At 35.9% G+C, this 20757-nt stretch overlaps 3 protein-coding genes across 8 annotated transcripts; 2 read left to right on the top strand and 1 right to left on the bottom strand.

Annotated features, from left to right (window-relative positions):
- Positions 2506 to 9196, top strand: LOC18604018 (FKBP12-interacting protein of 37 kDa). Its single transcript, XM_007036308.2, has 14 exons — positions 2506 to 2726; positions 2835 to 2886; positions 2987 to 3048; positions 3480 to 3547; positions 3685 to 3721; positions 4267 to 4354; positions 4509 to 4573; positions 4668 to 4745; positions 5433 to 5480; positions 6453 to 6506; positions 7031 to 7192; positions 7470 to 7539; positions 7711 to 7766; positions 8819 to 9196. The coding sequence occupies exons 1-14, from the start codon at positions 2700 to 2702 to the stop codon at positions 8996 to 8998; spliced, it is 1047 nt and encodes a 348-aa protein (XP_007036370.1). The 5' UTR covers positions 2506 to 2699; the 3' UTR covers positions 8999 to 9196.
- LOC18604017 (RNA-binding protein 5-A) lies at positions 9883 to 13471 on the bottom strand. 6 transcript variants are annotated; one of them, XM_007036304.2, is made up of 11 exons: positions 13250 to 13471; positions 12972 to 13080; positions 12749 to 12860; positions 12463 to 12520; positions 12253 to 12371; positions 12046 to 12138; positions 11540 to 11812; positions 11142 to 11365; positions 10437 to 10652; positions 10161 to 10275; positions 9883 to 9915 (listed from the first exon to the last, which is right to left on the bottom strand). In XM_007036304.2, the coding sequence occupies exons 1-10, from the start codon at positions 13342 to 13344 to the stop codon at positions 10171 to 10173; spliced, it is 1404 nt and encodes a 467-aa protein (XP_007036366.2). In that variant the 5' UTR covers positions 13345 to 13471; the 3' UTR covers positions 9883 to 9915; positions 10161 to 10170. The 6 variants fall into 6 exon arrangements, with proteins under 6 accessions (XP_007036366.2, XP_007036365.2, XP_017973568.1 ...); XM_007036303.2 differs by having other exon boundaries at positions 9883 to 10275; XM_018118079.1 differs by having other exon boundaries at positions 9883 to 10275; positions 10437 to 10643.
- Positions 15948 to 20129, top strand: LOC18604016 (galactinol--sucrose galactosyltransferase). The gene is made up of 4 exons (XM_007036302.2): positions 15948 to 17608; positions 18584 to 18761; positions 18874 to 19241; positions 19329 to 20129. Exons 1-4 carry the CDS (start codon positions 16382 to 16384, stop codon positions 19890 to 19892), a joined length of 2337 nt encoding a protein of 778 aa, XP_007036364.2. The 5' UTR covers positions 15948 to 16381; the 3' UTR covers positions 19893 to 20129.

Below are 20757 nucleotides of genomic sequence, written 5' to 3'. Positions count from 1 at the left end.
GTCTGTGAAGGGGCAAAGGTCTCATGGCATGCCAAGTATGACCCAACTACTATCAAAGAGACAAAATTGAAGAAACATACTCTTTTTGTTTGGTTTTTATTTGATTAAAATTAAATTCGATCAAAAAAATAATAATAAGAGACAAACAAAATGAGACAGAAGGAGTACATGCATAAGAATTCTGGGTATCGGAAATTTTATGAAAAAAAACAAAGTATTGATCGATATTCAAAACCTTTAACCATATTCGTTGACTTTATCAATCCCTCACATGGACAATTATCAAACTCTAATTATCTCAATCAAATCGCCAACAGCTCCACCAAATTGATGTAAAATGACATGTTTTATGACCTTAAGCAAATGCCATTACCCAGCTACCTAACCAATTTAATTGTCGTTTTGTTACTCATAATCCAACAAATCCAGAAAAGATTAAGGTTTTTTTTATTGATTTTTTTGTTTATTTTAATTTTTTTTGTAAAAAAAATGAAAATAAAAAGTAAAAATATAAACCGAACGGATTTAGTAAATTATGATGCAATTTTTTTTAGGAAAGCAAGAAGGAAAAAGGAAAGTTTTTTTTTTTTTTTGTGCTCGAAGGCTTTAGGGCCCCCTAGTGTGACAACCATGTCTCCCTTGATGAACAAAGTTTTCCAACCTGAATTGATGCATTCAACAAAGCTAGAAAAAAGAAAAGAAAACTAGCATTGCCGACAAACCCTAAAATTCCCTCCCATATATCAAAATCATGGCCGGCCTATCTTTTTCCATCCTTGAAAAATTAACAAAAAGTGTTTACTTAGAAAAGAGACTTTTATATTATCGTTTTCATGAGTGCTATAAGCCCGCACCCCACGTGCCGTCTGCCAATCGGGGGACGGCATGTGGCTTCCGTAGAGTTCGACCACACGAGCCAATCACGGCGAAGGAGGTCGGAGGGTGGGACACGGCGGAGCTATATAGTCTTCCACTACCTTTTTAATAATTCCACATAGCATAGATAATTAGCTCCAAATTATTACCATGGTAATCCATGTTAAATAATAAACAAACAATAGTTTTATCAATACCTTTTCTTTTTGCTTATGGGCCCTTTTTGAATAGTAAGATTTCGAGAAAAGGTTGTTTGTCTTTATCTTCGTGCACAAAATCTAACCCAAAAGTAACTTTTTTTTTTTTTTTCAACGATTGTTAATTATTCATTAAAAGGAACAAAACCCAAGATAAAGAATCCACGAGCATTAACCTAAAGCTAGTTTAAAGAACAATGCTTATGGATTAGGAAACTTGATTAAGATCATGGATACATACCTCCCCATTACCGACATTAATGTTCAAAATAACATAAAAAAAAGAAAAAAAAAAGGAAAAATGTTGCTTTTAACTTTGTGATTACTTGAATTGTTTAAAGAAAAGTTGAGGGGGTGTTGAAAAAGGGGAGAGAGAATGGAGAAATCCTCTCAAAGCACAATAATTCAAAGACAGTATAATGTGTTTGCCATTTTAGCTAGGTGAGTGGATATTATACCCATGGAAGGTGTACATTTGGACATGGACAAAACCCCCCCCCCCCCCAAAAAAAAAAAAGGGCAAAACAAATTGAAACTTTGGGGTTTTACATGGCTCAAAATTGAAGCTTTTCAAAATTATTTTGTCAAAGTTTTTCCAAATGGGAAATGATGAAATATTGGTTTGTTTTCAGACTTTGGGTTTTCACTATTTGCAATAAAAAAGCCAAAAAAAATCATTTATATATTAGCAAGATGAAATATTGGGTCTCATATTTTCTCCCCATATTTGTTATTGTCATTGTATGTATAACCGTATTAAGTATTTAAAAATGAAAAAAAATAATAGTTTTGAGACATCTGAAAAAAAATATATGGACAAAGAAAAAAAAATGAAAAGAGTAGTAAGATGAAATATTTTGCCTCATTTTTATTTCCCATTTGTCATTGTCATGGTATGTATAAGTTCTCAAAATAACATATGTATAATATAATTGATATATATCAAAAAAAGAGAAATATGATATAACTGATTAATTAAAACATGCAAAAGTATCTACCAACTTTGATTAAAATATACACTCACCTAGCTAAAATGGAAAACACATTAATTAAAAAAATGATATTTAGTTAAAAATGATAAAATCTGTCCCCGTTTGAATTCAACAATTAAAAAACATCATTTTATGTATTTTATTAAACAAAATTAAGTTAATAAATACAAAGGAAATTGTATATTTAGATAATCTAAGTATTAAAATAAATAATTTATCTATTATAAATAATATATACATTAATACCGTACAAATTTACCTACTATTGATACCATTAATTTTGATTTAGGGATCACATACTAAACGGGCCTATAACAGACATCAAAATGGGCCTTTACTGTGGCCCAAAAACATGAACCCACCTGCAATTTGGGTCAACGGCTCCCGTACATATGGAAGAGTGAAGCCCAATAAGATGTCCACGATGCTAATCTTCCGTTTTTCATTTGTTTCCTCATACTCTAAATCGTGCGACCGCTCACAGGAGATCGTAGCTTCTTCCTCCCCATTTTCGAAATCGGTTAACTTGTCGCTGCATTTTCACGGTAAAACCTTTTAGCTCTCTCCCTCCTTTTTTTCTCACTCAAAATCAAATTTCTAGGGTTTTGTTTTGCCCCCAAAATCCCCGCTTTCCATGGCTTCTCACGCGCATCTCGACGATGTAAGTTCCTTCTCTCTCATTACACTATGGCGCTGATGTATTCCATTTTAGGGTTTACAATTTTTTTTTTTGTAATTTAATGGTAAATTGGTGTGAGTTGGAGAACAGGATGACGAATTTGGCGGTGATTTTCCCGGGAGTCATAGTACTAGGCATTCAGGTTGATTCAGTTTCTCTGTAACCAATCATTTGATTTTTTTTTGAATTTTTTTGTTTAAATTGTCAAATTTATCATTGCTTTCGTTGACATACTTAATTAGGTAATAAAAGAAGCTTTGGTGATCTTGAGGACGATGAGGACGATATTTTTGGATCAAAAAAGGTAAAATTTATTTCACCATTTTCACTGATCTCTGCAACTTTATGGTTTTTTTTAACCTAATGAAATTCAAGGAAATTCTAAACATGGAACACTGGTGCTCATTTAGTTCCTCTTCATTTATTTGTGACTACATAGTGTTAGCTTAGAGAGTTTCTGTTGGCTGTGAGATTCTGAATTAATGTTGAAGTTGGTTAAGAACATGGTTGTTCTTAACATTATTGAATTTTAATGGGTGCTGAATTGGCTAGAAGCAAATATGTCTATGCTTCAAGGATGTGAATTTGAAAGAAACTAACATCATCTAGTGCTTAAGCTCTAGAAGCCTTTTGTGGATAAACAAAATTCGAAGTTTTTTTTTTCTTTTCCATGTCTTTTGATAATCTGCCATTCTGAAGGTTGTGTCTGAGGAGTTTTGTCTTTTTGTATTGCAGGGCAATTCTAAAGTAGAGGAAACTGCCCCTGGTGTAGCAACAGGGATGATTTTGTCACTTCGAGAGAGGTATAAACTATAGAATGACATATGGCTAAAAGATTATTATCTTTACGTACCTGCTTGTTTGCTTTCAATTCTCTTGGAGACTTATCATCAGCTTTTGTTGTGATGATGTTTTTTGACCTTTTCCCCACCTTTTGCAGTCTTCAGAATTGTAAGGATGCCCTTGCAACATGCCAAGTATGTATTAATCTATTTTTTGATATTATCCGGTTGTTTCCTTGTTTAATCCTTATATTATAATATGCAATATGTTGTGCAATCACTGTCTTGGTAATACGATAGATGGAATGAGTTTAAGCATAAAAAGCTGCTTCACAAAATAAGAACAAAGTTTTCAATGTAATATGGTATACCCGTAGATTTTTCAAGGGCTTATCTCTTTGGCTGCAAAAATTTTATGGTTCTTGTCAACTGGGAATGTTTTTGGATGCTTTATTATGTTCTTTTGTTTTTGCTTAAAGGTTTTGTTAATAGACTTGGAAAGGAGTTTTTAGGACAGTAGCTATCATGTCCATATGAGCTCTTTCTTTTGGTCTCAAGTTTCAAATGATATTATAAAGGCGAGGGGAATTGGCCTAGTTCACAAATTTCATGGTTGAAGAATTTAATGCCTTCTACTCAAGCTTACACATTGTTATTCATAAACTGTGATTATTTTCTTTCCTTTTCCTTTTCTTATTTCGAAATTTCTTGATTATTTGATTATGATATTTCCTTTTTAGATGGAGCTAGAAGCTGCAAAATCAGAGATTCAGAAATGGCATTTTGCATTTCGGAATGAGCCCTTCATACCAGCTGGAACAACTCCTGGTTAGTCTTTTCTCAGGGTGTCTTCCATATTTATCTATCATATTTTTCGACCTGTTCGCTGTGTTTCCTGTTCAAAGGTTTTTGTTTTTGTGTTTTTAAGTTAATGATCATTCTATGTGTTCTATCTTTCTTTGTTTTGTACCTTTTCCTGTAGAACCCAAGTTAGTATTAAATTATCTTCAAACTCTGAAATCTTCTGAGGAGGCACTGAAAGAACAGGTAAGAGTTGATGTTGCTTATTTTTCCACTATATTTTATTAACTGTTTTGATCTGTCATGCAGAATTTCTTACATGTTTTGATCTTATTTTCAGCTAGAAAAAGCAAAGAAAAAAGAAGCTGCATTTATTGTAACATTTGCAAAACGTGAGCAGGAGATAGCTGAGTTGAAGGTAACAATTTTTTCTTCTTTTGTGTTTTCCCCTCTTTTAAGTGGCATATCTATATCTCAAATTGTTTAGCATGCAATTTTCTGTTCTATTTGGTAGAATTTGCAAGAATGAGACAAATTGCAAAGGAAGAGATTTCTCAGAAAGGGTGATCATAATGGTTGTAAAAACTTAATTTGCATTTTAATTCAAGTATTGCTTGTTGTGGAAATGGCCAACATCAGGACTTCTTGACTGGTGAATCTTTTATCACAAATGTCCACTGCACTGCTTCCTTGAGGAAGCTGCAGAGATCATATAGTTTTGTCGGTGTTGATGTTTCACTATGGCTGGTAGTTCTGTTGATTCCCAACCTGGAGAGAACTTTTACTTTGTTCCTTTAGCCTGAGTGGAGTGACATTTCATCTTGGCTTATCTATAAACAGTCCTTTAAGATCACCCTTGTGGGAGTTTATGTTGCTGTAGCTTCGGGTGATGACCTTCTATTGTGTACTTTGCAGTGGACAATTCTGGATGAACTTGTGAGGGCACCTTCACCATTTTTTTTTACTTTTATATAATCATCCTGATCCTTAATTGAGTTATTTCTTTCTTATAAAGTATCACACTGGCTTACTTAGTGCATTGATTACATGAACATGATTTCTAAACACATGGCTATCTAAGACCAAAATCTCTTTTAATTTCCAGTCAGCAGTTCGTGACTTGAAAGTGCAACTCAAGCCACCGTCAATGCAGGTATTATAAACTGTTTCTTTTATATAAAAGTTAAATCTATTGCTGTAGATATTATAAATTTCTTAGCTTCTCTTGTTTTGCTTCTGTTTGTTGAAGATGATCAAGAAGAAAAATGTGTGAAAAGTTTCTTAAGAAATGTAGAGCATATGCTTTTGCTCATAGTTCATGTGCCCAATTTGATTTTGTTATTATATCTAGTTGAATCAATAGATAATACTGTAACTTAACCCCCCCAAAAAAGTATATGGTACCATCAAAGCATGGTGATTCAAGACATATGTTATGGTTACTATGTATATCAAAGAAGGTTGAATCTTTCAAACAAGCAATATAAGTGCTAACTATATAGATAGTGTCATAAATGCCTTTCTTTGCACTAGTTTGATTCTCTCCTTGAATCTGTTTACGGTGGTTGTTATGATTTGTTGTTAAATACTGCCTCTCACCATAAGTGGAGTTTAAGTTTGAGTTTGATTTTGTGGACTGTTTAAGAAAATGTGTTGAACTTTTGTTCAGTACTCAGCTTCACGTGCATTCCTTGATTTGACTCGGAGAAGGTGTAAAAAACAATAGTGAAAGGTAGTTTGCAAAATTGGGGATATTTTACTTAATACTTTTCAAATGTAACTAATTTGAAAGGACTATAGCTATGGAAACAAGAGAGTATTTACAGGAAGAAGTGAGTGTGATTTTTGACTGTCAAATGTCTTAAGGATTCCAATCCAACCCCTCCCTTAGTTTTTAGATGACTTCTTGTTGCTACTTCCTAATATTTTCTGTGATGCAGAGCTTTGTTGTTTTATTTTTGGGCCTGATTTCATAAAATATCTGTTTCTCTTGTTCTAAACATTTTGGTCTGTTAAGTTGGGAAGGTGTCAGACATGATTTAACAGTAACATCTTAATCATATGGCCTAGAACTAAAAAATATGTGCACTGACCTATTTAGTTTTCTTTGTGGTTTATTTGACAGGCCAGAAGGTTGCTACTAGATCCAGCAATTCATGAGGAATTTACACGTTTGAAGGTTTGTGCTTGAAGCTCCTTGTTACTTGTTTTGTTATTAATTACATGCTGTGCAAGGATATATACTATTCTCTTGATGAGGTGGGATGAATTTGGAGAGAGAGGAAGCGTAGAGAGAGTGACATATTTGTGATGTGGAAATTGTATTACAAGTCATGAAAGGACTATAATAATATTAATATTTAATATTTTGTAATGAATATTAGTCCTTTTGGGTTTTAGGATGGTTTGGAAAATCTGCCCAAGCAGGGGTTATGGTGGATTAGGCCTGACAGAAGTTTGGCTTTTGTTTTGTGTTTTTAAAATTCATGCATTTTCAATTTCTCTTTTGCCTCAATTCTGGGCTGTAATTGTTGCAACAAGTTTAAGAGTCAAAACATTTAGGCCAATAAGTTTAATCTGCTATTATACATTAGCTATTCATTCAATGTCATTATGCTAGAATTTGGATGTGGAGATATGCCCTTAAGTAATCCATTGTGCTTATAATGAGTTATTATAGTTCTTCTAATGTCACGGTGATAGAATTTGGTTGAGGAAAAGGACAAGAAGGTTAAGGAGCTGCAGGAAAATATTGCTGCCGTTAGTTTTACTCCACAAAGCAAAATGGGAAAGATGCTGATGGCAAAGTGTAGAACCTTGCAAGAGGAAAATGAGGAGATTGGTACTCAAGCAGAGGAAGGAAAGGTATTGCAGTTATATATGCATTATTTTCAGGGTGCATGCCCATTTATGTGTGTAAAAATTGCATGTTCCCTATGTAAAATTAGGGGGTGGGTTATGGATGGATTGTGAAAGTTTTCGGCAGCATTATAGAAGCATCTTTGTGCTTCAGATATGAAAAAATTCTGAAATAGATTAGAAATGTCTTTCAATGCTGAATATGATTCCATTATGTTGAGACTTTGGACTGTTATTTATGCTGATGTTACTGATTTTTGTTGGACTCTTTTGTTCTCTGCAGATGCATGAATTAGGCATGAAACTTGCTTTACAGAAAACTCAAAATGCAGAACTTAGAAGTCAATTTGAAGGTCAGTGTTAAATAAGTTATATATTTGTGGTTGAATGAATCAGATTATGGATGTTTAACTTTTGGGAGAACTTGAATATGTTCTTTGTCATTTTTTAATTGAAATTGTTATTCCATGGTTGAAAATTTTTGGTTCATACCATGTTGATCATGATTGTTTTGTTGATCGCAGCACTGTACAAACAAATGGAGGGGCTGACAAATGATGCAGAAAGATCAAATGAAACGGTTTTCATCTTTTTCTCGCCATTAATCTTTTCTTATTAAAGTGAATTAGTATCACTCACCATACAGTAAATGATGAACAGATGGAAATTTAACTTTAGAGATTTAGTATCCTAAGAGGGTATTTTGAATAATATCTGTAATTTTAGGATTATCTGTTCTGCAATGCTTATGTCGAAATGGAACTACCATTTCCACATCACTAGAGTCCCAATTAACCATCATGCTGAGTTTAATGGTTACCCTATTTTCATGCACATTTATATTCTTTAACGCAAATTAGTTTCATTTGCTTACATGTGCATCCTATCTGCCTGCTCATGATAATTAATATTTGCATTGAAGATGCTAAAACATGCATACAATAGGATCGCTCTATAGCCCTTTGTATTTTGATATCTTAATAACTCTGCTGTGGAGTAGGAAAGAAAAGAATTTATGGAAGGGAAAAATGAAACTTTAGCATACCATGTTTGACTGTACATTGCATCTAGGGTTTTGTGGAAATTCTTTCCGTATCGATAAGGCATAAATAGGCAATATTCTCTCTTAAGCAACCACTCTTTCCTGGATTCGCCAAAAACAATATCTTTATCTACAAAATTGAAAGTCTTGAATTTTGAGGATTGTTAGTAAGCAGATGGCATCTATTCTACTTAGGTGACTTCTAAAGTTTCTTCTGAGTGAGTATATTATGTTGCTGGAGGAAATGCAAGTTGCCATTTCTTGAAGCCATGCTTGTATCTATTCAAATTCTGACACGGATGTGCAGTTGCATATAGGTGTCACTATAAAAAATAACTTGCTCCTAGTTCTGGTATGTGAGGACTGGACCAGCAATGGAGGCAAAGTTAAATGACTAACATCATCTAAATTTGATGTTTCATGGTCTAGTATATTCAGCAAATGATGGCTCAAGTGTTTCATCTTTAGTTGGTGGATCATATTCAATTAGAACAGTGCTGTACTACTGCTTGTGTAATGACAGGGTTATCAATCTGTAGCGGTTACAATTGCTTAATACAAATTTTTAACAAGGTCATATTATGATGCAGGTATATATCTTGCAAGAGAAACTAGAAGAGAAAGATAATGAGATTAAAAGGCTGAAGCTGGAGCTGCAACAGAAGACGCTGATGGAAGAGGAAAATAAGACGGATATAGCCATTGATACTAGTAAGGTAAAAGATGAGATGGTAACTGATGAAACTGGGAACCGTGAACAAGTAGATTGAGAAATTTTGTAGGATATCATTATTTTCACTACAATTTTTGTTGTTTGTACATTGTACATTAAACAAGTCTTTTCTTTTTTTTTTATTTGTTTATAAGTTTTGAAACGGTATAGTTCTGTGGGATTGCACTATTCAAGTGCAAGTCCATAGTGGATCAGAGGATGAGGGTTAACTTAACCCTCTCTTTGGAGGGCATCATGTTGTTTCTTTCCCAATATTTTTTAATCATCTCTAGCCTCTGCGATAATAATTTTGCATTTTGCATGGTAAATTTGATGCTTGCCTGTATTTCAATGGATATATGGTCTAAAATAGGGATGCCAACAGGTCCCTGACCCAGACCTGTTCCTGTTGAAGTGGGGAATCAGGTTTCTCACTGATTCGGGTGAAATCGACATCCCTAGACTCTTAACAAGTATCCTCTGATTTATCCTTGCTTGGCCCTCACACTTGGGGAGGAAAACTAAATATGATGTTAGATGAGCTCAAAATGTGTATGTATTGATCCTGGATGAAATCTTCTCATATTGAAAGCATATAAGGTCATGGTGTCAACCATCTGCAATTGGTTTGCAAAAGCATCTAATTATATAAAGATTTGGATATTTGCAGTATTTGCACCTTGTCATAAAACATGTCATACATGTTTGTTAAGCATCTTCTCGGACCTGAGCATTTAATTCATTGGTTAATGTATAATTTTTTTATCTTAAGAATAAGGTTCAAATCTCTCATCCCTTAATTATATATAAAAAAAACATCTTCTCATCAAAATGTTCGAATACAGCCTCTGTTTTTCTAGGCATTTCTTTTGAAAAAGGTCAGTTTTTCCCCTGCTTTTCAGATGGTAAATTACAAACCTGTCTACAGATTAGAAGAAATGTGCAAAAGCTCTGTTTGCCTTGTATTTAAGTACTCTGTATAAAAAATCTGGCATTAGTCACAGAAGAAAAGCTTCTTAAGAGATTGCATTACAGAGGCATAAGCCATTTTTTTTCTTCTTCTCTAGGATTAATTGACGTCTTGTTTCTGTTTGTGCAAAACAGGACAGGAATTTTTAAACCTAAATGCTGTAGCTTTCAGTCAGAATTACAAGATGCTAGTATATCTATGACTGCAGGCAGTTTCCGAACAAATAATTCAAATCTCAGACAGATGATACCTAGTAATTTTTAGCAGCGCCTTGTTTGAGGCCATCCCAATCCAGCACTACCAATGTTTCCGATTGGCTGTAATGGCTCTGTCAAGCCCTTTGTGGTGCTACCAAGTGCCTCTCCCTGCATACAATTTAAATTAGTAAAAAAAGTGGAGAATGGTGGTTATATGGCTTTATATGCACGACCAACTTGTAGAATGACTGAAGAAACGATTTTTCCAAGGTCTTAATCCTTTTTGTTTTCTTATAATAATCCTTTCACCCAAGTCATACCCAACTCACCTCCTTCCAGCCCATGCCTTCTAGAATTCGTCTGGCATAACTCCCAGCACCAAATGACATGTTCAAGGCTTCAGCTTTGGCATCCTCTGCATAGGTAGGATCACTATCATGACCAATTGCTACATTTTTTTGTCCCGGACCCAGACCAAAACCACCATGCAAGGTTCTTCGCTCAGCAGCTCTATCCCGGTATACATGGCTTCTCTGCTGAAATTTGTGGCAAGAGACAAGGGAAAGGCCAGATTGCAAATGGAATGAGTATTGCCCACGAAATCATGTACTTAAGTTCTAAGGCACTAACAAAAACTTTTTCCAGTTTGAATGGGATTTTCCTTTTAGAAAGAAATGCATAGTTAAGTTGGGGAATAAGTACATGAAAGTGAATCCTCCATTTTGGAGGTAGGGTATGACTGTGCGACTACAATAAGGCAATTTTCTTGGCCACATAAAGCGGAATTTTGAAAGTGAATCTTCAACAAGCACACTTAAACAGAAGGGCCTAATTAACAGATGTTCAATGTCCCAGAAAATCTTGAATGTTTACTTGAATCATCTTACTCTTCTACCTCAACAGGGTGGCTAATTCTTTTCACTGTTACTAACTATTTATACTCTCTATCTGCTTCTGGCTATTAATGATATATCTTCACATATATAACTACAGCAAAAGAACTTGGAGATTAACTTCTACAAAGCAATCACTACCTTAATAGATGCAGAGGGCTGATCTGACAATATAGGCAAATCTTTTAAGACTTTCTCTCCCGTTGCTTCTGATTTATCTTTTTGCCCAGATTTAAACTGGTGGCAAACTTTCTTATTGACTGACAAATCAGGGAAGCCCCAATCTTTTGTTGGGTCAGAAGAATCGTATGTTGGCAAGGAAGCTAAGTACCTAGGACTTGGACTTCGCAACTTGTACACTTGCCCTGTAAGCATTAATGGGGGAGGGGGATAACTTTACAAATTAGAATCATTGCACAACAAAGAGAAAATGATTTAGAAAACCATATATTTTCCTTCCTCTTGATCAAAACCAAGAATCACCCTTTACATAAAGCTTGTTTTGCAAAAGATGTTATATAAAAGAGGCAAATGCAAACCTGTTCTAACTCGTACCAGATCAAGATGCACTTCACATATAGGCGCTGTTTTTAATAGACCGCCACCTGAAGGCATGGATGGATGAACCTTAGCAGACCGCTTTACCAGCCGTCCTATCAGTCTAGCCACCTGACCTTTTCCATCCTTTCTTGGTCCTGTCATCATCACCCAGTCCCATAAATCCACAACTGGGACTTCAAGCACAGGCTCTTCCCCAGATTGCGTGACTTGACCATATTGTGCCCTCCAGTTCTCTTCATCCCATGTATCACCTGTATGAAAATTTTCCAATGTGTTGATTTAGACTTGCGAATGGTGGGCAACCACATAAATAATAATTCCACTGGTTTCTATAGTTCTCATGCTCAGACAGTCATAAGATCTGCTTATTCTTAAGGATCCCTTAAGTGGTCAATTTTGAAGGCAAAACTGAACCAGATGTTGATTATTTCAAATAAACTGGATATCAATCAAATGATTAATAATAGCAACACTGTGGCAAGACCTTCATATGGGACCCCTTCACTTGAATCAGCTAAATTATGATTTTCCTCTGGGATCCATTCGCCCTCTTCTATCTCGTAGGTTTCATCAGTTCCTGCACTCAACAAAACACCATGAGATCATCTCCTGAAAAAAACAAACTTTTTACAGTCATCTTCTGAGCAGAGCAAACTTTTATAAAAATTGAACAAACAAATTTGTGACAGACCATCAGAAGGAAACTTAGAGTTCTCACTGTTGTCTGTTCCCAAAGACATGGTTGCATCAGCAGCAGAATTGACAGCGTTATAACCAGAGAGGTATAAGTCAATTAGCGTATCTTCTAACCTGAATCCAGCAGAAACTCGTTTTAGCAACTTTATTAACAACCACCCGGTAGTATCAAAATCAAGGATACAAAACGTCAGATGTAACATACCATTCTGATGGTGGCTGTGGGTTTTCAGGCACTTGATTGCAGGCACCCTCTGTCTGACCTGGTGATTAAAAGTCCAGTTAATTGATTTAAAACACTGGAGTGAACTAGAATCCAACACACAGAATGCTACTACAAAAGTAAAAGGTAATCTGAAAGGAATCTATAGCAACTAACAGTCGAACCAAATTCATAAATTGCCCTGCTCTAAGATAAACATTTAACATTCCTGCAATAATTTAACTTTCCTACACCATTCCACAGCATTATATTCACAAGACAAATTTACCTGCACTGCCAGATTCATCACCAACATTCCTTATTTTAGCGGGAGCACCAATCCCATTGCCCTGAGATGAAGAGCAATACTCCTCGCCATTTTTATCAGCCACAGCTCCTTCCTGCCAAAGCATTTTGCAAATCATTAACTAAAACCAAATCCCATACTCTACATAGCATCCATCAATCCAGCTGATCAAAAATTGAGCTAAGAAAAAAGGGTCGGGAGCTACCTTGTAATAAGAGTCCAAAAGCACATAATTTCCATTCTGAAATTTGTAATAAAGACCATCTCTACTGCTATAGTACCATCCAGCATCTGGGTCATGGTAAAATCCACTACTGCAACAAATTCAAATAAAACAACACCGTAACATGTGAAAACGAAGAGCAAATTCATAGAGAAAAAACCAAGAAAAACAACAAGTAGAAGGACCAAATTTCTAGCAAAAACGATGATAAAAAATTTGGGGTTAACAAAAAAAACACGAAGGGGGTGGGGGGTTGAAACCTGGCATGGAAGTAGAGACGAGTTTGAGGATCCCATAGGAAAGAGCAATCGCTGTTCTGCAACTCCGTGGAATCAGGTTCCTCACTTCCCGCCATTCTTTTATCTTCCTTTTCAAGTTTTACGTAGAATGGCTAAAGAAATTTAATTCATAGAATCAAAATTCACGGATTTAGCCACACCCGAAGCAGGATGATTAAACTAGAAAGATTTTCCAAGTATAAAAATGTAACTAAATTTGATAAAAGAAAATCCAGGAACTTCCATCATCGTTTGTGGACTTTGCTCTGGTGAACTCAGCTTGGGCCTCGTTGGACCCCAAAAAGGCTTGGGTTCATTTGGGCTAGTGGACTTTATATGGACTGAGCCCATCGTCTCTCAAGTCATGGACTTCTTACTGCGGTGACAAGGTATTTCTATTTGATATTCGTAATTTATTTGATTTAATTAAGTCTGTTCATTTAGTCAAAAATGAAATGGAAATTCATTATAAAAATAAAATTTAATCATTTTTATATTTTTATTAATAAAAATTAAATCTAAGTTTAAAAATAAATTTTATATTTTGCTAAGAAGTAATAAATTTAAATAAAATAATTTGTCACTTTATAATTAAATTTACTTTCAAATGAAAAGAAGAAAACACAAAAAGAACAGCGACGAGAAGGGCAAGGTGACGTGCAAACTAGTTTGACGTGTCGGCGCCACGGTCGGGCTGCGGTCTGTTTAGTCACATTTTCTTGTTTCTTAAATCTTGATAGTACCCGCCGCCCTGAGTTAGATGCATCAGCGGCGTTAGCCTGAGTGAGTGTCCGAGGTGTTTACGTGGCTTCTCAAGAAATTAGGTGTCTTTTCTCCCACTTGAGTTTTCGACACGTGTCAAACTGTCAACCACCCTCAAAATTAAATAATAAATTTAATTAATAGAAATAGTAAATAATAAGAATTTATAGTTGATGTATTTAATAATATCATGAAATATTATCTCGTAAATATAAATAATTAAAAATTAAAAATATGTTATTTTGTAATTTTTATTTACTAACAAATAATAATATTTTTTTATTCATTAATAATGTATAAAATTTATACTTCGATTATATATTAAATACAAATCTAAATAATATTTTGTAGTTTTATTTTTTTCTACATGTTATATTTGCTGGTTTTTTTTTCTCAATTAGTACTTCATAGATTTTTTTATTTCACTAAAACCTTGTGAATAACTTTTATTCTCACAATAGATTAAACTATTGATTTTGTTCAGTAAAATTAATAAAATAGTTTAAATTTAAAATTAATATATTTATTCATTCTTTAAGATATATATTGTAATATTGCTAAACGAATCAATTAATAACTTATCTTTTTGTGAGCCTACAAGTTATTCACAAAAATTTAATTAAAAAAATATCTATAAATAATTAATTCAAAAAATTACAAAATATAGTATAAAAACTATAATTAAAACCATGAAATTTATCTATCAAGGAAATATGTGGTGAGGGGGAGGAAGTGGCCCCACCATTCATTTCCCACGTTATTAGCACGAGGAATAGGAAAATTCGCAATTTTTAAGGACAAATTCGTCAAATTACTATGGAATTCCCATGCATAAGTGTGGCTTAGAGATGACGTAAGCGGCGGGGCAACGGTTAATCCCTTTGATTTGTCTTGGATCTTTCTAGACCCGCTGCCGGCCTACTTAACCTCAATCCTTTATGTTATTATAGCTCTCTAATCATCATTTATCATATTATAAACTTTTTCTTATAATATTTTTTAATAAAATAATAATAATAAAATATAATATTTGATTCACTAATTAATGTAAAATATCACTATTTAAAGAGTATAAATTTAAATATCTCTTTTTTTTAAAAATATTATAATGATTTTAATATATGAAATGTCACAATTATAATAAATTTATTATCATGATTTAACGGATTCCTACATATGATGTTGATTTTTGTTTTTATCATAAATGACTTGATACGATTATAACACAAACATGATTATATAAAATTTAAATTCACTTAATCTTAGGTCATATTAACTAACAGGGTTTATAATTATTAGATCTAATTACATATTTAGAACATTATATAAGTCAAAATTTAATGATTCGTTAAAACACAAAATTAATTAATATTGAAAAGGTATAAAGTTTGGAACCTAATTTTTTTAGTCATTAATTAAGTAAATGTTAATTTATAAGGAATAACATTACATTATGATTAGCTTTGATTCATTATTAATTATTATAATAAATCAATTATTAATAAAGAATTCGAGCAAAGGCAAATTAACCAGCAAGCTAGACAAAGTGTGCAGTGAAAGATGGAAACTTCTTGGGAGCTAAAGCCTAGTGGCTTCATTAAAATAAAGGAGCTGAAGAAGCATCTAGAAAAGCAATGAAAGGTCGAGAGATAAGTGGAAGAATAAAGAAAACAAATTAAAGATAGGAATAAATAAAGATTAAAAGAAGAGAAGGAAGATTTTCACCATAGCCTCTCAAAGTAGACTAGCACAGTTCTTACCCTTTGAGATTACTTACTTTTGACAGAAACCAGGACCACCCCATGCACTACACCCCCCTCCTTGTCATAGACAATTTGTCACCTTCAAGCTCCTTTTCCATGTCGAAAGCTCCCTTGATTGGCTCCACCTTTCTCTTTCTAAGGCTCTTTCATCTATTAAGGAAAAAGAAAGACGGTTCCAGGGAGGGTGACCATGCATCGGGCCATATGGCCATGACTGACGAAGGAATGGCACTCATATCTATAGATGACATTGTCCCCGTACATTGTGTTTTTAATTTATGGGCACTTACTTTCACCCAAGATGGAAACCCAAATGACCACAATACCCTTTTTCCGTGTTTTCTTGTTTGTCAAGTGTCTCTAGCTAGAGCCAAGGGGGAATCAGCCATGGAAGCAAAACTCAAACCCCCAACTTGTACATGGTTCCCATGCACGAGCAAACCACAGCCAAGTTTTCCTGTAAAACAACGTGTAAGCTCTTACCCTGGCCCTCTAAACTTCTATAAATACCACCGCTTGTTCCTGCATTGCTCACCGACATTCTAAGCCATATTTCTTCCCCTTCCTACCTAGAAGATTCCTTTTTTCCATGGCTCCAAGCATAACCAAAAATGCCCTGGATGCAATGGGGCTTGTTTATGATGGTCAATTATCCACGTCAATAACTTTGGAAGGATCAAACTTCCTTGCTAATGGTGAACCCATTCTCACTGAAGTCCCTGCGAACATTGTAGCCACCCCATCACCGTTTTGTTCCGCAGACAAGGCCAAGAGCACCGTAGGTTGCTTTGTTGGGTTCGATGTCGAGGAGCCAAAGAGCCGACACGTGGTTCCCATAGGCAAGCTGAGTGGCATAAGGTTCATGAGCATTTTCAGGTTCAAAGTCTGGTGGACCACCCATTGGGTTGGAAGTAGTGGAAAAGACGTGGAGAATGATACTCAGATGATGATGTTGGACAAAAAGGAGTCCGGGCGTCCTTATGTTCTGCTGCTTCCACTCCTGGAAGGGCCGTTCAGGGCTTCTCTCCAGCCTGGAGTTGGTGATCAGAACGTGGATATCTGCGTGGAGAGTGGGTCCACGCAGGTTTGTGGTTCCAGCTTCAGGAGTTGTCTGTACATGCATGTCGGTGATGATCCCTATAGTCTCGTCAAGGAGGCCATGAAGGTAGCCAGGGTCCATCTGGGGACCTTCAGGCTTCTTGACGAGAAAACCCCGCCAGGTATAGTAGATAAATTCGGTTGGTGCACTTGGGATGCATTTTACCTTAAAGTACACCCTAAAGGTGTATGGGAAGGGGTCAAGGGCCTCGTGGAGGGTGGGTGCCCTCCAGGGATGGTCCTTATTGATGATGGATGGCAGTCCATTTGTCATGATGATGACCCCATCAGTGATCAAGAAGGCATAAATCGAACTTCTGCTGGTGAACAAATGCCCTGTAGGCTCATAAAATTTGAAGAGAACTATAAATTTAGGGAGTATGAAAGCACTAAATCACCTATTAAGAAGGGCATGGGTGCCTTCATTAAGGACATAAAGGAAGAGTTTAAGACCATAGAGCATGTATACGTGTGGCATGCATTATGTGGATATTGGGGTGGGATTAGACCCAATGTCCCAGGAATGCCTCCTGCAGAGGTCATTACTCCTAAATTGTCCCAGGGCTTGCTGATGACAATGGAGGATTTAGCTGTAGACAAGATCGTTAATAATGGTGTAGGATTGGTCCCACCGGAACTGGTTCACAAGATGTACGAAGGACTTCACTCTTATCTTGAATCCCTGGGGATTGATGGCGTCAAGGTTGATGTGATTCATGTAAGTTCTCGAACTCTCTCGTTCTTCTCTTTTATTTCTTAATGAGTTGTGGGCTTTGAGCTCACGTGCACTTTTGACTTCTGCATGGCGTTCTCTAGAAAGTATTGTCCAAGGTCAAAGTTTGATCACTTTCCCTTCTGCATCTCAGTTTACTTGACCATGACCCTTTCCATCTAATTACACAGCCACATCATCAAGTTGAGGTCCAGTGGTCCACATTATCTTATATTTAAGTAATTTTCTGTCCCTTATTGTTTTTGGATTTTTTATGTATACCCAGAGCGAATTTCAGAATGAAAAAGCCAAATGATTTTCAATTTGATGATGTGGTAATCTGAATTAATGATGGTATTAATTGTTTAAAGCATAAGGCAATGAACTTTGACAGCATTTGCATGGTAGAATACAGTGCAAAAAGATTGGCTAACTGCCGTTGCAGGTCTAAGTTCACACAACTTATCCTGAACAAGAAATCCTTTGTCACTTTTCTTGGCGCGTGTCGCCCTGTTTAAGGGTTTCCTGTTTGTTCTTTCGGTGAGTAATGTAGGATGTTGTGGTATTGTCATGTAACGATAAACAACTTTGGTCCTGGCTTCATTGCAAGGATTAGGCTGTACATTTAAACACTTCGTAAGATTTGTTTTTTGGATGTTTCCCCAATGTTCAAGAATATTTGCTCAATATCAGATAACTAATAGCATAGTGCTTTGTTTTATATGCTTTTCAGGAATTAATTAACTGCCTTTTAAATTGTTCTAGATTAGCTTTATAATCCTTTTAGAACCCAATTTTGCCATTATCCTTGATTGTGTAGTTTTAAAGGTTTTTAATTCAGGCTGGGCGGTCAGTTATTTGTATTCTGAAATTCCAGCGTCAGGATTGCATCAATGGACAACTGTATCCATATTTCTAGTTGAGATTTTTCCAGTTTTTCACCAAGATTTTGCATGTTATTGAGGCAATTGCTGTTTGCAGCTGCTTGAGATGCTTGCAGAGGAGTTTGGCGGACGTGTGGATCTGGCCAAAGCTTATTACAAGGCTCTAACAGCTTCAGTGAGGAGACATTTCAAAGGAAATGGTGTTATTGCTAGCATGCAGCACTGCAATGACTTCTTTTTTCTAGGAACAGAGACCATATCCCTCGTTCGTGTTGGTATGTATTTAGAAAATTTTGAAATTTGCATCCAAATGTCTTAAAAAAAACCATATGAGACAAGATGATGCAAAGGACTAATCAAACTATGCTGATGCAAATTTACCTGTAGGTGATGATTTCTGGTGCACTGACCCCTCAGGCGACCCAAACGGGACATATTGGCTTCAGGGCTGCCACATGGTGCATTGTGCCTACAACAGCTTGTGGATGGGCAACTTCATACAACCAGATTGGGACATGTTCCAATCAACTCACCAATGTGCTGAATTCCATGCCGCATCCCGAGCTATGTCTGGTGGACCTATTTATGTAAGTGATTCTGTCGGACAACACAATTTCAAGGTGCTGAAGAGCCTGGTATTGCCTGATGGGTCCATCTTGAGATGCCAACACTACGCTCTTCCAACGAGAGATTGCCTGTTTGAAGACCCGTTGCATGATGGGAAAACTATGCTCAAGATTTGGAACCTCAATAAAGTAAGATAAAACATTGAAATCTCGCTGAAAAGTTTCTTAATTGTGGCAATCATCTGATGTAATGTTCTTCATTTGCGTTGACAACAGTATACAGGAGTTCTAGGACTGTTCAACTGTCAAGGGGGAGGGTGGTCTCGTGAATCTCGGAGAAACGAGAGCGCCTCCCAGTTTTCAAGCATGGTAGGCTGCTTCGCAAGCCCAAAAGACATCGAATGGAGCCATGGCAAGAACCCAATTTCTGTAAAAAGTGTGAGCATCTTTGCTGTATATATGTTGCAGAAAAGGAAGCTGAAGCTGATGAAACAATCAGACAAAGTAGAGGTTTCACTCGAACCATTCGATTACGAGCTACTCACTGTCTCTCCTGTGACAGTCTTACCAAGAAGACGGATCCAATTTGCTCCCATCGGCTTAGTGAACATGCTTAATTCCGGTGGTGCAATTCAGTCGATGGTCTTCGATGATGGCGAAGGTTTGGTAAGAATTGGAGTAAAAGGAAGTGGAGAAATGAGGGTGTTCGCTTCAGATAAGCCAAGTACTTGCAAAATTGATGGGGTTCCTGTCAAGTTTGATTATGATGAGCAGATGGTTACAATTCACGTCCCATGGCCTAACTCTTCAAGTTTATCAAATGTCGAGTACCTGATTTAAGAATTCAGCTCCCCCTAAAACAAAGACTGCTTGTTTTGAATGGGAAGAAAAAAAAGGGAAAATCTTGTTTGATCAAAAAATCAATCAATCTCTCGCTATACTTAATTCATGGTACAGCACCTTGAGATTATCTTATCTCTCTGCAATGGAGGACAATTTTTCCAACATACATCAAGCTTTTCTGTGATCTCTTATATGGATCAATTAATCAGTCGAATAAAAATCCTTTTGTCTTTACATTTTGCCTCCCTCCCTGCCTCAAACTTACATGGATCAATCATTTTTTTTTAATTAGCTGGCAGAGCTTTCACTTATTTTTTTGGGAAGAAATTTGACAGTTTCGCTGCTTAGATGACTAGAAATGGTAAGAAGTGTCTCTTTAACCAACATAGTTGCAGAAATAGAACAAGTTATCACAAAATGCATCCTCTGCTATAATCATCTAACTTGGGTTGGCTAGTTTGAAACATCAAAGGGACGATACAGGCTTCCGGGATTAGTTTCTTCGAGATGACGAGATCTACACGACTGTGGTATGCATGAATCTTTGCACCTACTACATATCCATGCAAAGTTAGGCCAAGAAATAATACAATCACTGACAAAAAGGGGTATGTCACTTCTTAGCAAAAGTGATAGCCATGGGATATTGTGGGGCGATTTTGAAACCCTGAAGGTGCTGCATGGCTGTGGAGGACTGCTCTTCATCTTCATACTCTACAAACGCAATGCCTCACTTTGCTTCAATCATTCGAACTTCCCTGAATCCCGGGTACTTTTCGAAAAACAGCTGCAGCATCGTGCTAGTTGTCTCGTGAGGTAAATTCTGTATGAACAGAATATTGTTCGGTACCAGCCTGTTCTT

Source organism: Theobroma cacao, chromosome 3, assembly GCF_000208745.1.
Source record: "Theobroma cacao cultivar B97-61/B2 chromosome 3, Criollo_cocoa_genome_V2, whole genome shotgun sequence".
Taxonomy (NCBI): domain Eukaryota; kingdom Viridiplantae; phylum Streptophyta; class Magnoliopsida; order Malvales; family Malvaceae; genus Theobroma; species Theobroma cacao.
This window is presented reverse-complemented; position numbering and strand designations above follow the sequence as displayed.

Bases quoted from the DNA above. Each gene is read 5' to 3' on its own strand.
- LOC18604018 (XM_007036308.2), top strand. From the start codon at position 2,700: ATGGCTTCTCACGCGCATCTCGACGAT. The intron at 2,887-2,986 runs GTTGATTCAGTT...ATACTTAATTAG, and splicing joins TCATAGTACTAGGCATTCAG to GTAATAAAAGAAGCTTTGGT. The intron at 6,507-7,030 runs GTTTGTGCTTGA...TCACGGTGATAG, and splicing joins AGGAATTTACACGTTTGAAG to AATTTGGTTGAGGAAAAGGA.
- LOC18604017 (XM_007036303.2), bottom strand. From the start codon at position 13,344: ATGGCGGGAAGTGAGGAACCTGATTCCACGGAGTTGCAGAACAGCGAT. The intron at 12,861-12,971 runs GTAGCTCCCGAC...ATGCTTTGGCAG, and splicing joins TTTTGGACTCTTATTACAAG to GAAGGAGCTGTGGCTGATAA. The intron at 12,521-12,748 runs GTAAATTTGTCT...TTTAATCACCAG, and splicing joins TGATGAATCTGGCAGTGCAG to GTCAGACAGAGGGTGCCTGC.
- LOC18604016 (XM_007036302.2), top strand. From the start codon at position 16,382: ATGGCTCCAAGCATAACCAAAAATGCCCTGGATGCAATGGGGCTTGTT. The intron at 17,609-18,583 runs GTAAGTTCTCGA...TGCTGTTTGCAG, and splicing joins TCAAGGTTGATGTGATTCAT to CTGCTTGAGATGCTTGCAGA. The intron at 18,762-18,873 runs GTATGTATTTAG...ATTTACCTGTAG, and splicing joins CATATCCCTCGTTCGTGTTG to GTGATGATTTCTGGTGCACT.